Genomic DNA, 20,178 nt, shown 5'->3' on the forward strand with positions numbered 1-20,178 from the left:
TCATTCCAAGTCTGCAAAAGATGTGTCCAAATTACTCGTGATGACTCTTCAGTTCCTTTCATGATTCTAGAAGATTAACACTGCACCTGTAAAAGGTTAAGGAGACAGCCGAAGTCTAATCCATTCCACATAAACCTAACTACTGCAGATTTATTATCTTTCTAGTGAGAAGGGGCATGAGTCTGAAAGTGTGCGAGTATTTGCATGTGCCTACATGAGTTCAAACCTGTGTAAGAGAGCCAGCATATGTCAGTATACAACATGGGGCATAGGGAAGGCAAAGATGAACTTACCGGATGAGGGAGATGTTTTTGCGAGGCACCTCTTTGAGGTCACTAATGGATGTGGTCTTTCCTGCAAAGCAGTAGTTGGGATTATAGTCTGTCATAATAGTGGAGGTACGCAGCTTGCTTAGTTTATATTCTGGGCTCTGTAACTCCATCTGCATGGCTTGTAGTTCCTGGTGTTTCCGACGATACACTAAATGTAGAGAAAACAGTAAACCAGAGACACATATTCCCTTTGGAAGACAACAGTAGCTCTGTGCTGCACATCTCACTGGAATTAGATGCATAGTCAAATTCCAGTGAATCGAAACAAACAGTGACCACTCACATTTCTGCACATCAAATAATTACAGATTGAAAAGGGAATCTGAAGTTATCCAAAAACCTTTGATTTACATATGTTATAAAGAAGCAGGCTTGCTCAAAAACTGCTTGGAAAAAGTAAAATGAATTTCACTTGCAGAAATCTCTGATTTCACACATTTGAGGTTTTTCTTTTGTCCTGTTTAGTTTAGTTTAGCCAAATCCAATCTTGAGAGACTCTTGCTATAATCAACTTCTCTAAATCATGTAGAAGTGACTAAAAGCCTGAAATAAATTATTGCATCACATTGTTCAAAAAGGATAGACTAAACTGTTACCTCAGAATAAAATATTGTACATAAAATTTATTTATTTTGCAAAACTTCCACTGTTTCTAAACAACAGAATTGGACTAAATTTGAAATCAGTTTAAAATCGTTTTATATTCCTTGAACCACTTCACTGATATCCATGAAATCTCATTGGAAATTGTTAAATCTGTATGTAGGCACACAAATAGTTTTTAGATATTAAGCACCAACAGCTCTCACAAAAACAGTGACACTTCTGTCTTGGCAGCTTTACACCACAACAAAAGCAATAATATCTCTTAAAAGATGCACTCAGTAACTGAAACCTCCTCAAATTGGTCAATGTTGTTAGAAACAACTACAGAAAACTGACGTTAAGGAGTGCATGGGGGAAGGTGTCATTAAATACAGCAGTAGCTAAAAACCTGAACCTTTTTTCTCCCAGGGCCCAATTATTCTTGGTTCAGATACAGCCCTCATGAAAATATCATTCGTAGAGAATCACTCACCAATCATGATTCCTGAAAAAGCCAAAATTAAGGCAGCAACCAATGCTGAAGTCACTACAGACAAGACCAAGGAGAGAGGGAGATGAACCACTGGTTCAGCTGTAACAGAAGCATGAGAAAAAGGAATTACATTTGAAATGATCCTTCAGTACTCACTTTTTTGCAGGCAGATTTTTCTGCTCTTCCCTCCATTTACTCATCTGCTGCTCCTATAGTGTAGAAGCAACCTCTGATATGATCAGCTCTCAGGATCAGGACCTCAAATATCTCATTATTTCACTTCTCTATTTCTGATATTAATTGATATCAATCCATTAAAACTGATGGTTTTCTATCAAGGAATTAACACGCACTCTCTGGGTATAAAAACAAGACCATAAAAGCTGGGGACAGGAGCTGGAAAGATGGAAAGAACATTAAATTGCCCGGTCTAGAGTGCCACTATCAATGACAAATCAGAGCAAAAGCAGAAGGACTGCGATATATCATCTTCTAAATGTGTCTAACCCAGGCAGACAAAACTGATAACATGTGCAGCACAAAGTACTCCATGGCTGCATCCTCTCTTGGATCACAGACCTCTCAATGACCGTCTATTAAGGTTCACCTCACCCAGCAAAATGACCACGCTTTTTACTCACTTTACAGATGGGAATGGTGAAAGAACAGAAAGATTTTCCCTTACCAATGACAAAGCTGAGAGCAAGATCCTGAAACCCTGGAATCACTTGCTGTAATAGCTGGGCAAGAACATGAAGGAAACCTAGTAACTGAACTCAGAGCATTCAGTTTCTCAAGTAAAGCAAATACAGGTACTGTTTTCTTCAGAGATCTCTCATGCAGAATTTTTTACAGATTCTGCACATGCACTTTATGTTTCCAAATCTACAGGAATTACACTCTTCTGTACCTTGTACTTTTGTTGTTGTTTTCTTAAGAGGACTGTCCTGGAAGTTAAGTTTAGCTGGAAAATTCCTTCAGTGAGTATATGTTCATGATTTCAGAGCAAAATGGAAGCATCAGTGCAAACAGACATGCTGCTCTTTGTCTCTAGAAGACAAAAATTTGACTCACAACACTCAGTGCTGCCCAGTATGCCGAACACATACTATAAAGCAAACCAGTGACGCTGCTGTTTGCACCATACCTCTGCACTGATGTGCCTGTGTTCTAGCAAAATAACTCTTCAGCAAATACCAAGAGGAAAGAAGGTAACATGCAACAGAAAGCCAGTTTTAAGAAAGAGAAAGATAAGACTTTCTGCATGTTTACATGCAGAAAAATGGAAATTAAAAAATCTACAGATTTTTACCATTCATTTTCTGTTTCATACCCTACCAGCCTATCCCTTACATCTACTTACCTACACAAGACACACCGTCCTCAGCCAATTCTGTGCCCGGCTCACAAAAGCAAATGACTTTTTGAGTCTCGGGATCAACACGGCACTCGTCCATCTCACAGTGACTGCAGTTAAGGTGCAGCCTAATATCAACCTCTCCATGCCCCTCTGTCACTAGGGAATGGATGAAAGAAGCCAAGTTAATTACTGTAATGATCAGTCATATCGTTCCCTTGGTCCTTTTCTCATGTGGAAAATAATGTCCAGCTAAATGAGCCCCACTGCAGCTGAGATGCACTGGCCCTCTTTCAGCAGGTAGTTCTACCAGGTTAATAAGGAGGCTGTTGGCAAGCCTAAGAAAAAAGGTTTTCTCTTTCCTGGTCCTTACCCCCACTGCGATAGAACACTGCAACGTTTTCAGAACCCTTTGACTGAATCTATCAGGCCAGAGTCTGTATTTGAACATACTTCTGGCTGCTCTAAAGCAAACATTTTTTTGATCAAACATATATTTTTGTTATTTTCTGAACGCACTGAAAACACATCCAACACACAGACTTCTGGGCAAACAGGCTTAGGGAAGACTGGAGTGGCAGTAGTTCTGGGAAGCACAAATGCTTCACTGGACTTTGTTAAGCAATCTTTCTCCCTCGTGTTCAGAATGACACTAAGCTGTATCCAAAGGCTTTTAAAGTGTCCTACAGATGCAAACTATTCTTAACATGGAAGAAACTCACTAAAAGAGACTTCTGACCAACATGAATACCTTTAAGTGCTGGAGTGTATAAAGTACCAATTGGATTAATAAAGGACACACCATCCTCCCCATCCATCTCTGGGTCATTGTCCTCTGCAGCATTTCCACCTACATCAAACCAGAAGTTACCTTAACAGACTGAGGCTCGTTAGCACTAAAATACAGATAAGCATGCATGGCTTCAGCGCATTTAGGGAGACATCCAAATGAGAAAAGAGAATAAATCAAAGTATTCAACATATAGGGAACACTTAGTGAATTGTGATATGAAACGCTGGATTTCCACCTCTAGAACTTCAATTTAATAGCTGCAGATTGCTACACCTGCAGATTGTTACACCCTTAGTCCTGTTTTAGGCAGACTGTTTCAAACTAAGGGAGGAAGTTCATCTTTAACCATTTGGATGCTGTGAAAACATATAAGCCCTTCTCAATATTAATGTGTCCAACAGACTGGAAAACACCAGTGCTCACGGGCTAGTTCAGTATCCTTGTTGATTGAAGTAAGTACTGCATCAGCAGAGGGAATAAATTATCTGATATCCTTCTTCTCCTTTGCACCCTGAAAGCAGGGTGGTCCACCAGGAATGGAGACTGAAGGAATTTATACTTGAGTTGCTCACTTGTGATTGAGCATATAGAACATATCAGGAGCAAAGTATGGGAAATACATAGAACGTGGCAGAAGCATAGTATGGGCCATATATTTTGTACTAAAAGCATGCAAAGATTCCCCCACCCCACCCATCTTTATTCATCTTTAACCATCTTCAGTGCAAATCAAAATTATATCATGTAAGGCATTCTGTTGGAAAAAGAAGCATTACACAGAAACATTCATACAAAACATGCACTTAATCATTTAAACTCATTACTTCTCAGGATTTCAAGCCTATCATGGACTTGATTTAAGCTGTGGAGAAAAAGGGGTTAAAACATCCACCATAATGCAGATGGCTGAAGAAACTACGTGGCCCAGGAGATTAACGATTAGTAGAGATCTTGAACCCGGTCCACACCAGTTATAATCAACATAACGCCATCTGACAGCTGTCCTGAGACCCACAGCACATGGAATTAGTTCCTTGTTGACTGAAGTCAACACCACTGTCACTATTAAGAGGGGTCCTGGCTGGCAGCCTGAGCCCAGGAACCAAAGGACAGTGGAGACCACCTGCGTAGGACTGAGGAAGAAGAAGCTGCGTCCTTCTCCTGGCAGAAATATGCCTGGCTGCCAGTCTCCAGGACCAAAATACTCAAAATACAGGTGCTGGCAATGGAGCACCCAGGCTGTGGCTCCTGCTTCTTCAGTGCTATAACCCCAAATGGGTTAGTGCTCAAGAATCACAGCAGGATCTTGATGGCACATTCTTTCAGAGTGCAACACCAGGATTACAGCTGAAGGACTGACATCTGGCTGCTTGCTCAAAGGCTAAATGCCGTATGTTCATCTAGTGCTAAAAAGGAAACACACAGACATACTAATACGTAAAGTCTATAATCAAATATGCTATCCACAGGAGAATTAACTATCAGATATCTATCAGCCTTTTGCTAATCATTAGCACTAAAGGAGGGGAAGGGACACCTTGAACATGAAGCCACTTTACCTATATATCCTCCGCCTCCTCCACCTGAGGAGCACCCCCCTCCACCCCCTCCGAAACCCCCTCTTGTCTCCCACCCCCACTTCTTCATGGCCTGGGGGCAGGATCTTCCTCCAGTAGCACCTTCTAGCAAGGATTTTCCTGACCACAGGAAGGAAGTGTTATCATTCCAGCCACCTCCACCACCTGCAGTTAAGAGAAGAGAAAAGGCATAGCTAAAGGTTATTTTTGTGTAAAAAAAAATGCTGTAGGGAACTGCAGAACAAGCACTCATTTAGAATACCTCATCTGAAAGTAAGAATCTCATTCCTTTGTTAGAAAAGATGTCCTTGTAATAGAGTGCTACAGTGACCTCATTTTAGAGCTTTCGACCGTGTTAAACATCTGCACCTCTTTTCACCTACTATGCAAGGACTAGTATTTCCAATGGAAAATGTCAAAAGGTATCCCTACCTACTCCCCAGCCACTTGTTACTGGCTTACAGAGCCTTCCCCTACTCTTCACAAAAAATACTTAAAAAAAAATCCCTATGTCATTTCTAACACGGAACAAAAGGCATTTATTGAAATGGATGTGAAAACATTTCCCAGCCCTGCTCAAAATACAACATACCACTGACTCACTTTCAGCTTTGCAGATTGTTCAGTCCAAGGTCTCTATACAGAGTGTGTAATTGTGCTTCTTCTGCATGAGCCAGGGAAACTGTGAGTATGTATACACAGCACAAAATCGTGCAAGGAGATGGATGGTCTCAGAAAACTCCCACATCAAAACAAAAACAAAAAACAACCAAAAAATAAAACAAACTTTGCTTATCAGAGGTACTACATTACTCTGGGAGAACGTTGCCATTGCTATGGCTATACAATCGTTGATACCCTTATTTAGGCCAAATATCCCGTATTGTGGGTACATCCTACATGTATCTGTTATAATTCCATGCTCCTCAGACTGTGTTTTCATGAGCTGCACATCAGCTCCACTGAATCTGAGAGCACCAAATACTCACAATATTTTTCTTAAAAAGAACAAACTTTCCATACCTGCAGCTCCTGAATTTCCATTCAGCCCTGGAACAGAGGAATCATTCTCCAGCCTTTCGGGATGAAATGTGTCTGTTTTGGCCCTGTAGGCCCTGCCACCACCGCCTGCTGCAATTATCAAAGGGACTGGTTCTCCATTCTCCATCTTAACAAGTTCAGAAATAGAGGCAGTATTCAGACTGAGTCAGACTCACAGATGGAAGTTCAACCACATGCTCGTTACTGCTGAGCACTACAAATTAACATTGCATTATTTATGTACCAACATCCAAAAGATTAATGAACTGCACTAGTCCTACCAAGTTCTGCAACTGAGAACAGTGGCATCAGCAGCTCTGTGAATTGTACCTACAATACTGATAGATCTTATAAAGCTTGTAATGTTACTGTGTGATAACTTTTATCAAATGAAACAGATAAGGGGAACAGCTCTACCTAGTGCAATACAGTATCTCCACTGCTAAGGGGCAGCTACACTGGAAACTGCCTGAGCATGCAAAGTTATGTAGAATTATGTAGAAGCTGGGTGATTTAAACATACTAACAATGGTGTGAAACTGGCATTTGCAATGAGTACTGTCTCAGAGAGAACACAACAGTAAAGATTAAGTGTCCTCTAGCTACAGGGTTGCACATAGAAAATATACAGGCTATATTCAATTTTTCTTGTCATTGCATTGTATAAGCCACAAATGTAGCTGAAGTTTAATGTTCTACAATGACAAATTTGAATAAAGTCCCATGGAATTTGCCCTTTGCTGTAGTTTTATGCTTCAGAATCTTAGCTTGCATTGAAAAGAATCTGATTCAAACATGCAAAGGAAATTCCAAGACACTAAAGCAAGTGTGGCCATACCATGTAGCTATTCTGAAATGTGTGAAGAGCCAGCTCAGCTCACTACGGCTATCAACTGGAAATGAAGGACACGCAGAACTCACTTTGTGGACTTTTTCCACAAAGTGCTGTACAAAGGTGTATAAAGGGCTCTAAGAAATTTCAGGCTGTGATGCTGGAGGCAAGTGGCAAGATGTGTTTATGCTGAAGGTGCACAAAGACTGTTTCCATACCTTAAATATATAAGTTGCTCCGCCCCCACCTCCACCTCCTCCTGCCCATTCATTGACACTTCTGTTTACACGTATCTCTTCTTCAATCACATTGTTTTCTCCAATACAGACTTTCTGAATAATGTCATTAGTCTGCAAACAGAAGAGCAGGGCTGAATTCTGGCAAGAAACCAGAATCTCTCTGAGATCCTCATATACCCAGGCCTTGTGGTCCCTCTACCCTCCCAAAAAACAGGTCCAATAAATTGTCCTCCAGTGAAATGACATATCCAGAGGTGAATGTTCTTCTAGAAGAAACTATTTTTTTTTTTTGCTTCAGTTGTGGTTAGAAGAATTTGTTACCATTTTAATTGAATTATTTTGATGTTAAGTTCCGTGCTGATGTCTATCATCATGAAATACAGCTCCACGAACTGTTTAAATACAATATGTAGCAGAATTTCCTGCAAATGCTTTGTACTGTTAGCCAGCTGCATTTCACAAGCTGGGGAAAGGAGTAACCAAGTAATGGGTTGGGGCCAGGCAGTCAGTGTATGTCTATCCAGAACTAAGGTGTATTGGAGATGTAGCAGTTAGCTTTACGGTCTACAGCATGGACAGTAGCAATGAGCTCAGCATAGATTAACCATTTATCCAGACTTTCAAGAAAGTTTTGTTGTTCCTCTCAAGCTTGTTCTGTAGCAGCAATTACATTATTATTACCAGAGTTAGCTTGTTCAAAGGCTGCCAAAATAGGTGCTATCCCACCTTTGATTGCAACGTTGACACAATGTTAAATAAAATTCGTAACCTGAAAGCCTCCACATTTCCGTGTTTTTCACCAGTTAGCACCAAACGTAATGAACTGTCTGCATTAGGCAAATCACTGAATTCACTAACTAATCTCAGACAGCATTAATCTATCATTCCTAAGTACTTCTGGATCTAAATTAGCAATTAGCAATTTTTTAGCAATTACCTAAAAAGGGTAATTGCTGCTTCGATATTAAATTGGAGCACTAAAGTGCGTGACAAGATGGACTCTGCTTTGAGTATCTGTAAGCTGCAAGCACTGTTACTAGCTTATTTCATTTTATAAGTTTCTGAGTAACATGATCTTGTTATGCACACTGAATTCACTGAGTTAATGACGCTTTATGGGAAAATGCACAAATACTTGTATAGTGGGACTGTTCTTCTGTTTCCATCTGCTTTCACATATATGTTTTCTTTCAGAAGAGGGGCATGATAAAAACATCCTCCTCAAGTTACAGACTATTCTGTTAACACAGCATGTGTTCCAGGTTATGTCAGAGAATGAATGGCATCCATTCTGAGTGTGTAGTCTTGTCTATGGAACTAAACAGTCCTTCTCTACCCTGTCTTCCCTTTCCTTAATTGATTTGGAGTTGGGTGGAGATGATTAATAAAATGGCAAAGTCAATGGCCCAGTGGAGCCACTAGATTACACCTGAATAAAAATAAAAATCCTTCACAACAAAGACATAGCTGATTAGAATCCAATCTAGTAAAGGTCCCTTCTACAAGTCAATACAATCTCTTTGCCTCCATGAAGGAATTACATTAGCACTCAATAAATTCTCACTAAGATTACAGTGGCCTGCAATTTAATGAGTCCATATGTTAGACTGAGCTGGAATGTCCTAGTTATCGACGTTAGATGGAAGTTTGAGTTAGGGCATTTCCTATTTCAAAGAGGCTTCTTATTAATGGTTTGTTTGTAGATGTGTGTAATTCAAATTTTAACATTATTTACTTCAGCACCCAGCCTTGAGAACCCTTCTTTCTTGTCTACATTATTCAACCTTTTCCTGCTCTAAAAGACAGCTAAGCTATCTCCCCTTGGACGCCAGCCATTTAAAGGTTGAGAAATGCACAGCATTTAAATGTCCAGCTCAAACCTGCAGGTAAAATTTCATCACATAATGCTTAGTTCCCTCTGTAAGAATCTCTTATTCTCTTATCCTCCAATGAATGCTAAAATATTAACCTATTATTATGCCTGCAAAATGGCAGAAGTTGTTCCTTTCCATCAAGATATTTGCAGCAATGTTTAGTTAATAACACAAAGATCAGGATTGACTCAGCACTAATTCATTTATCTTCCCCGTTCCCATACAGAGAATAAGTAAAAGGCCCCGGTCAGGTTGGCATCTCCAGTTGCAGAGTATTATGACAATGGCAGGGCTGGATACAACAGCAGAACAAAGAGAAAGTCAGAGGGTAGGAAGGCAGGGTTGTCTTTTCTCTCCAACCTGCCCCCTGAGATGCTCTGAGATAGCAGATCACTCAGATGCCTGATCAGAAGCATATTTTCAGTGGACCCTGAATGTTGAAGGGGAAGTGAGCACAGTGACATGGTACTTTAGCTTTTGACATTCAAGACATCCTAGTAAAACTGTAGCTATCCTTTGAACCACATAACATTAAATCCCCTAAGGACAATGATTTTCTCTGCAAACAGATAAAACTCCAAAGATTTGTAGAAGGTATTAAGTCAAAACAGAAAGGACAGTCACTTACACTAGGACAAGCATCTTCTCCTTGCTGTCCCACCAAGATGTACAAAGTATCATCCTTCTGGAGGTCAAAAATTCCCAGTACAGACACACCATGGGACCTCACCATAGTGTTCTTCCCTCCTTTCCCACCAGCTGCTCCATAGCCTGAGATGCTGCAGGAAAAAGAAAACAGGAATGTGGAAGATAATATTAACTACTTGTGGGCACTGAGTTCTTTGCACACCTCAAATGTGCATAGTGTCACAGGACCTTGCCCCAAAGACACTCTAAATACATCTAAACCCAAAGCTTGAAGACTGAGGTCTTCTGCTCTATATGGCTCTATGAACTTGGGTAGCTACAAAACAGATTCTTTCACACTGATTTGCTGAGGACACAGTGAGCAAGTCCCTGTAGTTTCAAACTTCAGTATATGAAAACCATCTTGTTTCTCAGAAGGCATACCATTGACAGGTTTGCAGCAAGCACTAGAAAGAACGGAAGCAGAAGAACCAACAAATACAATGCATATGGCTAAAAGGACCATTATGTGCAAAATTGACAGAGAGACTTGAGAAAGCAGATCATAACTGGTCCTGACACTGTTGACCAGATGGGAAACAGTTCTGCAGTTTCCAGGACCAGAATGTAGAAGAGTAGATGGTCACACTACCTGCAGTAAACAAGGAAGGCAAAAGCTCCCTGGCTTAACTCACAGTGCCCATGGACATCACACTATCTCTGGCCAGGAGTGGCTAGATTGCATACAGAGGCTGCTGCAGTCTCAGTTAAGGCATTGGGACTTTTATTTCAAGCAGCCAAGATTCAGAGGTTCTTATTGTTGTTGATGTATCCAAAGATTTGACTGTAGTACTGTATTGCTCAGCTCCTCTCCCTTTCTAAGTACATAAGTATTTTACATATTCAAAGCACTGTCTATTCACAGGCCTTCAAAGCACTTTATACACATCATCATAAAGCACACATCTCTGCTGCAACAAAACACAAAGTTACTTGACTTCACTAGCAAATGAGTGGTAAAGCAAGTTCAATTCAGATTTTATTTCAGCAGGTGATTCTCCACTGAATTTAATAGCTCTAAATAGCTATTTCCATGAGAGCAAAATTAAACCTGGAGTGTGTAAACAGTGACTGCAAGGCTAGGAATTCAAAATTTTCCCTTGGCTTCCTACCCATTACACTAAAGGTGCTGCTCTCTTCTCTCCTTCTCTTCTCTAGCACATGATGAGCCTTTGCCCAGCACAGTCCTGCAGGCAGTCTATAAGAAGAACAAGCCAGCAGGGCTCCATGTGCACAAGAACCCCGACAAGGTCAGGCAGGCAGCTCCCTCAGGGGACAACCAGCTCACTTTTAGCTATCTCCTTGCTTTAAAGATTAGCATGAGGAACTCACCTTGTGATACCACTCTGAGGCAGCCAGCATGGAGTAATTCTGATGTTGAAGTAAGCATGGAGCAACAAGTGCCTCATAAAGCATGTTAGATCCTTGCAAAGTGACATGATTATGTTCATGCCACTCTCAATAACCAAAGCAATCATTCCTCAGTTAGGTTGCACTGGATCCAGCAGAAAAAGCAATGGACACAATACTGGGCTCCCTTGAACAGATGCTGTATGAACCTGAAGACTGAGCTGATTTGCTGTAGTATTTCATAATGGCTAATGAGGTGCACTATCAGGCACAGCAAGCTGGCAGGGCTAATCAGCTATGATTAGGGGACATATTTTTCTGTGTATGAACAGATTTTGCATACAAGCGATGATGTCAGGAAATTTGAAAGAACCCATTTTTGCCTCATTCAAAGGCTGCAGACAACAAATGGCAGATTTGGGTGACCGCCATTCCATATTTAAAATGCGTGTCACTATTTAAACAGATGGGTTATCTTGACTTCATGTTATAGCAGGATTCCTTTCCTTTTTTTTTTTTTTTTAAATGAGAGGGATCCATTTAACCATACTTTCACTGAAGAAAGACTCAGACCACCCTGAGCATGTGTAAGCAGAACACAGAATATCTTACAGTGTCTTCCTCCTTTTCTTTTTCTATGACACATGTAGGAACCAAAAAAAACAACGGTGTCTTTGGTAAGGAGCAGAATGTGCACAGGGCACTGACAGTGCAAACCAGTTCTGGAGAAAAAAAAAATCCCCCTCTAAGTAGATACGTTATGGGAAACACTGGAGATAGTTTTGAGAATATAAAAAAAATGCAGTGTCTAGGCTGGCCAAATGAGAACAGCATCTTGCATTCCACAGTCCTAGGTTCTTGCTTTACTTTACAAGGAGAGACCATATGATAGAGAACAGTGGAAGTGACATCAAATGGGTCACACAGCAACATAGACCAAATAGTCTTGCTTTTAAAACAGAAAGAATTTGTATAATGGATAGTTACATGTAATTTGTTACGGCTTACTTCTCTCATACTTGATCTTACACCTAGATGTGGGATGACAAGACCTGAATGCTTAGAAAGAAATCCTGTAAAGAAAAACATTCTTTTATATTGCCTAATCATTATACAACGTGCAGTCTCATGGGATCGAACCAGCTGTTACGTCTGCATCAGCATGAGAGCATGTAGTACCCTAACCTTTGAATAAAGCAGCCTACAGCACGTGGCAGCCTACCCAGGCCTTCATAGATGGTGGGGTTTTCTGGGTGTGGCCAGCTTGTGTTAGCAGAGTTTTGTGAAAAGTTGAGCTTTCTATCTTTGAATATTAATAACAATAAAGCATATTTTGTCTTGTCTTCACATGAGCTATATTTTTCTTATTAAATTACCAGGAATGTAACTCACTGCTCTACATTACGTAGTGTAAAATATACCGATGTACCGTAATAGCTTTCTTAATAGCCCAACAGCCAGCTGGAGGATTTTATCTCTGGGTCAGGTATATTGGAGATGGCTATCAGACAGACTTATAGGATGCACACTACAGCAGGTCTGCAGAGAGGAGCTGAATACAGGCGGTGGGTCCAGACCCTGGAAAACCTATAATCGATACTGCAACTTGACATTTTCCTAAGGCTATACTGGGGTCTTTCCTGCCTCTTCAGCAGCTCAGAATCAGGAAGATGTCAAGCTAATGGGCCTAAGGTCTGTAATTGCTGCCTTCTTTCCTCAGGCTGTGAATTATCTACTACAGCCTTAAGAGGTGCAGAAAAGAATGTCACTCAGTTAATGATATTAGCCATTTATTATCTATACAGATTTTAAAAGTCTGTTAGGTCTTTTATAGGACTTAAATAGACAGGTTCTTCCAGCAGGAACCTCATTTCACCTGTGGTTCATATTGTGTAGCAAAAGTCAGCCTATTTTTACAATAAAATTTTGGCAATTTCTTGACCTGCGTTATTAAAGAAATGACAATGTTGTAAGTTTATTGGCTCTTCTCTTTTGGGCTATACTTTATATCTCTATTTACTGAATGCTGGTCCTGAAAAATTTCATTCACCTCAGGCAACTCATTTTTGATAGCTGAGTAAAATATCATTAATGCTTTTTTCATTACCATCAATCCTTGTGGTAATAGGCACTCAGGTAGAGCTTGAGGGTAGCCTCGCCTAACCATTTTCGCAAAACTGCTTTGCAGTAGACTTCTGTTAGAGACTGATATCTAGTCCGAATATTAAAGTTCTTTTTCAATAAAAAGAAAAAAAAAATCAGAAGTAGCCAGTAAGTTTTAACTGAAATTTGTCCAAAGCCTTCACTGGAATTTTCTGCTTTGAAATCCATGGCACCATCATTGATTTCAATAGGGACTGTTGCATTAAAAATATGCTAGATAGTCCTTGATTCAAAGTGACAGTTCTGCTAATAAGCTGATGCATGTAATGGCTTGATGTTACCATTCAGATGTAGTGGGCCATTTTTTTTGTTTTTGTTGTCTCCCAGCAAAAGCAAAGAAGAAAAAAAAAAGTGAAAAAGTGGTAAAAATCAGATTAAGTCGTAGTGAGTTGCATCTGATCATCTCCCTTTAAGGATGACTCCACAAAGGGATTTAAGCATTACCACCCTCAGTAACAAAGCCTAAAATTTAGGTGTCTGGCTTCCAAAATCAATTCTACAGTGGTGATCTAGGCTTACAGGTTCAACTTACTATACCTAGATTCAAAACAGTCAGGGTGCTGAGCAGAGCTTAATGCAAGCTTTTTCTTCTCCTTTCTCCTTCCTTGCCTTGCCTTGCCTTTTCTTGCCTTGCTTTGCTTTCCCTTGCCTTTTTCATCAAAAAGTTGCATCTAGTAGTCAACAAATCTGAAACTGGAAAGGCTGGAAATCACAGAATTAGGGAGAAGCAAAACCCATGTACAGCTGACTAAATTTCTGATTATAACAATATATATGCCTAGCATGTATCCACAGCATGGGAAAGTTTCAGTACAAAGACACAGTACGAGAATAAGAGATGGTTCACTTACCTGTACGTGTTGGTTGCTGGTACTCTCCAGATCTGAATGCCTTGGAGAATCCCTTCAGCTCCTACGACCACACTGAGGTTGGAGTTCCTGTAGGCATTATTGCATTGGCTCTGTGTGGGGCCATAGGGTCCACTGGCACCACATGTTGTGAATAGCCAGTGATCTGAAATGAGGACAAGCATGCTCTGAACACCCAAAAACAAAATGGCTGTTCTGCTCTTTATTCACTTTCTGTTGTTGCTGGATCAAGAGAAGAACCTGGCCCAAATGTTCTAGCCAGAACAAATATTCACAGAACTCTTTCAAATGACTCATAACACTGTGCATTTTGGTATTTGACAGCTTTTCAGCGTCAGCTCCTGAAAATTACCACAATGATAAGCACAGCTTTATTTTTTCTAAGTTTTTTTTTTTTCCAAGTTACTTTTTCTTCTTTTTTTCTAGTTGGAATGACATTGTTGACTTCTGGGATAAGTTCACTATAGAGTTGTTTCAAAAGTTAGCACATGTATAGTTGGTTGTATTTGTCATATTCTTGGTATTTGCACATGCTTTGCAGACAGTGTATTTATCACCAGCAACCCAAAAGAACCTGTACGCCTTTTGCTTCAATAAACTTCACCAGTCATTTGCTAGACTGAAAGTGTATTGTGCTATTTGTGATCATGATAATTCAATACAACTACTGCAAGTGCACTTAAAGTGCTGCACGATTGTGCTATTTGCACATCCGTGATCATGACAATTTAATATATTGAATGTGACTGGACTTACAGTGCCAAATTGGGCATCACTCCGACTCTAAGACCAGCTGCCCTCAGCTCCTCTGATATTTGAGGACAAGCTGGAATGCAAGGGGGTTTAGGTCCTGCCAAACTTCCTTGCCCTTTAATGCAACACTAGCCCCATTCAAATATGTTTTTAGAACAAGGCTTTGTTGATTTGTGCCTCACCAATCTGAGTTTTTAATTTGAATACATGATGCTGAAATGTCATCCCTTTTCCAAAAAGATTCACTATTAGGGCCAGCACAGCTGCAAGACCACAATGCTCTTGTAAAACCCACCCTAACATGTTTGATAGTATATCAGGAAATATTTCCTAGGTAATCAGAACTAGGATGGAAAATAAGTAGACTTAGCATATTTGGTGCACTTTAAATGTGCATCATCCATACTTGTTAACAAGTATCCATCTCTCATTCATACTTGTTAACAAGCTAAAACACAGTATCCAAAGAACTCCATTATTGGAATTCATCCTGCTGACGTAGAATTTGTTAGTAGAATAAACTGCCATTGAAGTCAAAAGACACATCCAAAAAATATATTTCTACAAATTGCATCAGGTCAGCCAGTCCTCTTTTTGGTATCATTAAAGGGTAGTAATTTTTCCCCCAGCTTCCTCTAATGCAAAACAACATATGTAGACTCCTTCAGTACTAACTCGCTCAGACAATGAGAAGATTAGCTGGATCTGCTTCTTGGCATTTGGAGCTATTGTCTAAGCAGACCTGGTCTAGAAATGATGATCAACATATTTTTGGCCAAGAGGTCTACCATTATTGTTCCTGAAGTGGCTTACCTGCCAGAAATAAAGGCAATACACTAGTTTAGACATGCACAAGTTTTCACAAACTAATCATTAAGATGGGCTAAATTCATTCTTATTAAAAAATTCAGTGCACAAAATGGATCAAACAATTTGGCAGGACTGTAAGAAATAAAGTGGCTGGTGCTTCTAAAAACTCTTCAAAACAGTCTTGGCTGTTTCAAAGGCAATGCAAAACTACTTTAGGAAAGCTTCCTAATCATAGTACTGCTGAGAGAGTAAGCTCTTCTGTCTTATTGCAAAATCTACACCATCCTTCCTCCAAACCCTCCTGGATGGACCTTCTAGGGACTTTGCTACCGTTTCTTGTTTTATACGAATACTTACACACTTATTTTACTATTTCTCAAATTCTTCAGCAATGGGTGGCTGTATAAAGTCTTAAAATTAGTAGACAGCAAATGGAAGAATTCCCCTTTCCTCCTCTGAGACAAATGCACCCCTTCACTCCTCCCCTCCAAAAACGTGAACAGGTATGAGGGAAAAGCACCTAAAAAGGCAAGTAGTTCTACAGGTCCCTATGTAAAATGCTTCAGTAGCTCTGATCCTGAAAAACTTACAGTCTTATACCAGAAGTTACATATGTTTATTATTTTTCTGGAAAAAAAAAAAAAAAAAAGAAGAAGAAAGAAAACCAAAGCAAAATTTTAAACAAAATGGAAGATGAGACTCATTCTGTCAGCTATCACAGTGATTTAACATTGTAGTATCCCAGTGGGCTAAGCCATCTGCACTGAAACATATGTTTAGTAAAGCAGATAGGTAAATGTCTTCACTTGGAACAGTTAGAAGCCATTTGGATGTCTCTGGTGAAACATCAAAAATACTCCCAAGGGTAGAAGCAGATGACCTTCAAGGAGACAATACACCCAAAACTGGAGAGAATCAAAATGGAAGACTGAAAGTGATAAAATCTAGCACAGACCATAGCTTGCGCAGACTGCTACTGTAGTTAAACTTTGCATTTATGATTTACTCCAGTTAAATAAACCTCATTCCTTAGGTATCTGCTCACCTGGCAGAATTACCTCTAGACTATCACACATGCAACACAGAGCGTGGCTGTACCTGAAACTGGCAGATGTTGACTCTCACTGGGTTCCAGGGACAGGGGATCAATAAACTGCCTTATTCCAAAATGCTATTTAATGATCCCCAATGTCCTGTCAGAATAGAAGAAAAGTGCCCTCCTGCTGTAAACATTATGCCTCTAGACTTTGAACTGAAAAGCATTGGTACTTTCCAGTTCTTCAGCAGATTAAAGGGTGCTTACTTCCAGTGCAGAGGCAATATCAGGGTAAGACCAAATACATTTAAGATTAATGAACATGCATCTAAGCTCTTAGAACCTGACTTTTAAAGCAGAGTATGACAAGTCTGAAGAATCAAAAGTCACAGACATATTATGCCTGCAAGTATGACATGACATAAGGAACCTGGAGATGACTGAGTACAGAAGGTACTGACTTAGATTGCAAAAGTGGTGCTGTTGTGTTGACACGGTGGCATAAGCAAGAATATATCTAAAGCCTCCTTTGTTCTGCAGCTGCTGTAGTCAGTGCTAGCAAACATACTTAATTGTGCAGTCCAGGTAGATGGTGAACAAGAAAGGGATGAAGACGTGTTTCAGAAGCAGTAGAGCTTGCCAAAGACATTCTCATAAAACATAGCAGGAGGAAGTCTGGCCCAAGTGAAGTCCATAGGCAGCTGATTTCAAAGAGCAAGGATTTCAGTAAAAGAGAACAGACAGGTGTTGTATGAGCAATGCATTTGTCACTGCTGCACTGACTTGCAAACAGTAGTCTTCCTGCCATTTATATTCACTTTCATGTCTTTATACTAAAAGCTATTCCAACATGTAGCAGCTCTGTTGCTGAATTAAATGGAACAGAATATGGCACAGGAAGATGTTGCCCCTCATTTCAACATGATAAGGACAGATAGGTCTTCGTTACTGTTTTGGATAGGTCTCAGTTACTGTTTTGGATACAGACTAAAAACCTCACACTTTCCTCCCTCTTCACTCTTAAGTTACACAAAACCAACCCTCAATCTGCAGATACAGCAGTAACCAAAGGTCTTAAACCACTAACCTAATATCAAAACAGACTCAAAGTAATCCCTACCTTGGATAACCCACCGTTTCTTTTTTAAGGTACGAATAACCATTCTTTCATCCCCTTTAAAGTACTGGTTTTCCCTGATTCTAGAAATGACTGCAGCACGTCTCATGAGCTCAAAGACAGCATTTATACGGGTTGCTGCCTGACACAGCAGTTTACAGTAATTCAATTTGCAGCATTATTTTAGTCTCTGAAGACTAAAGAAGCAGCCCTGGAGTGAAACTCCTTAAGCAGTTAGGTGAGAAATACTGATGCCCAGCTGTGATCTGTTGCATGCTGCATGGCGTGCCTCTTTGTTCTGCAGCGTGTGACAGGGTAACACTGCTGGCACCTCACACACACCTGACAGCAAAAAAAGCAGGATTCCCCAGTCTAAATCTTCCCCAACGACTAGCACATTTTGGAATGTTGCCCAACTTCACACAAGTCACAGATGGCTGATTTCCAGAAACAGCTGGGCATTGCCATAATGAAAACTACCGGGCAGCCAAATGCAGGGTCCCTAATATGTTCTGACATTGGCAGTTGGAAGATACTAGCTGGGCTTAAGAACTGGAAATTCCTTTCTGGGATGTAGGGAAGAAAATAAATGAACATTGCTCTGAGATCAGGGTATTACATTTCAGTGAATAATTTATACATCAGTTCATTTGATAGAATGCCTGTTTCCACAGGAAACTTGACAAAAGAACAATTTGTTCTGCTGCTTGTTCACCCACACATCTGCCCTCCTCAAGCTCCCTGGCAGTCTCCCCACCAAACCACTAAGGTCCCAGGAAAAACATTTTGTAGAAAATGCTATTTGGGGTCTATCTAAATTGATTTTTAAAAATTTCTTCTTCCCACCTTTTATTCACAATTTAAATTTACGGATATATTAACACAGATACACACACTGCTGCTTATTTTCTTCAGCAGATCAAGAATTCTTGTTTTCACCCAGCTTGGCTAGATACATAAAATGCACAGCAATTAACAGCAGTGGAATTTAGATGCAGCAAAGAGGAGCGATGCCCTGCTTCTGCAAAGAAAAAGAACAAAACCCCATAAGACTTAAAATGACTAATTTAGTTGAGGCTCTGACACAACTTGAAGCCCAAGGTAGCACTGCTGCAAATAACAAACAACAATGAAGGGAAAACAGTGGCACAAAGCCTAAAGTACATTTGTACTGCTAATGTAGAAAGCAATTTCCCTGTCACATACAGCATATAAACTCCATATCACCAAACAGCCACAGGCCTTTTAGCTACACTTCAAGGGCCTATAGGTATTAACTGGCATTTCTTAAATTAAGTTGGTTTGAACCAAGTTTCAACTTGTTCCAAGCCAAAGCTTTACTGTGATTTGAGAAAATCACAAGCTAAGCACTGAGGTGCTGGAATTACTTTGGACTCTAGAGTAATGCACTAATGAAAGCATTGGTGCTTTCCGTTTGTAGGCACTGTGTAAACCATGTGTAGGCGCTGTGTAGAATGCACTGCCACAACCTCTCTTCAGGCCAAGATGCTATCTCTACTTCCACCAGATTAAAAAAAATAAATAATAAGGGTTATATGGCCTAACACTTTAAGGGGCACAGAAACCCCAGTGACTAAAATTATGGAAGCAACTAATTCTATTAATTGTCCCTCAGAGACTTCAGTATACTTCTTCCTCTAAGGCAGCTGTGAGTGAATATCATGCCACGAATGAGCAGAACACTTGCTTCATCTACTTGTAAAAACATTCACAAATTCCCTTGCAATATTTGGGCAATATGGCAAGTTAGAGGCTGACAGGATACTGTGCATCTTAACCTTCACTAACATTTGGCTGCCATTAGCATCACGATATGTGTGCTAGGATATACCTTTGATTCAGTACATGAGCAATCTGAGTTATGCATTACCAGTAATTCCAGGCTTGGTCTGTGCTAGAAGTCTGTAGACAAACTATACTGCAAACTTATATAAGAAACAGGTTTAGTGCTGTAAGGGAAGAAAGACCTTTAAATTCTGCTGCAGGTTCTATTGTTTAATAGATAGCAGTAATCTGAGATCACTCTTTTCCAGAATTAAGTTTGCCAGACATTAACAGGACTGGGTAGGTTTGAAGGATAATGGTAAATTGCAGACCTAAGTTTTGCTTACAGATACAGTCTCTGAATAGTTAAACACGTCTACACAAAAACGTTAAGGGGATGTGCTACGTATGAAAATAGGTAGAAATTAGTGAGTCTTGATAACAGTGCTGTAAACCATTACATAGGTATGGCTAGACTAAGAGGA

General features: G+C 40.1%; 1 protein-coding gene across 1 annotated transcript in view; it reads right to left on the bottom strand.

Annotated features, from left to right (window-relative positions):
* ALK (ALK receptor tyrosine kinase) overlaps positions 1-20,178 on the bottom strand; it is a gene marked incomplete at both ends in the record, with an annotated part of 285,134 nt that overhangs the window by 15,078 nt on the left and 249,878 nt on the right. The window contains 9 exons of the mRNA XM_082756089.1: positions 294-480; positions 1,411-1,509; positions 2,774-2,926; positions 3,519-3,617; positions 5,120-5,302; positions 6,161-6,305; positions 7,229-7,360; positions 9,752-9,902; positions 14,175-14,337. Coding sequence (XP_082612215.1) covers positions 294-480; positions 1,411-1,509; positions 2,774-2,926; positions 3,519-3,617; positions 5,120-5,302; positions 6,161-6,305; positions 7,229-7,360; positions 9,752-9,902; positions 14,175-14,337 — 1,312 coding nt within the window. The remainder of the gene's footprint in view (positions 1-293; positions 481-1,410; positions 1,510-2,773; positions 2,927-3,518; positions 3,618-5,119; positions 5,303-6,160; positions 6,306-7,228; positions 7,361-9,751; positions 9,903-14,174; positions 14,338-20,178) is intronic.

The sequence above is a fragment of the Aythya marila genome (assembly GCF_965140915.1).
Source record: "Aythya marila genome assembly, chromosome: 3".
Lineage (NCBI taxonomy): Eukaryota > Metazoa > Chordata > Aves > Anseriformes > Anatidae > Aythya > Aythya marila.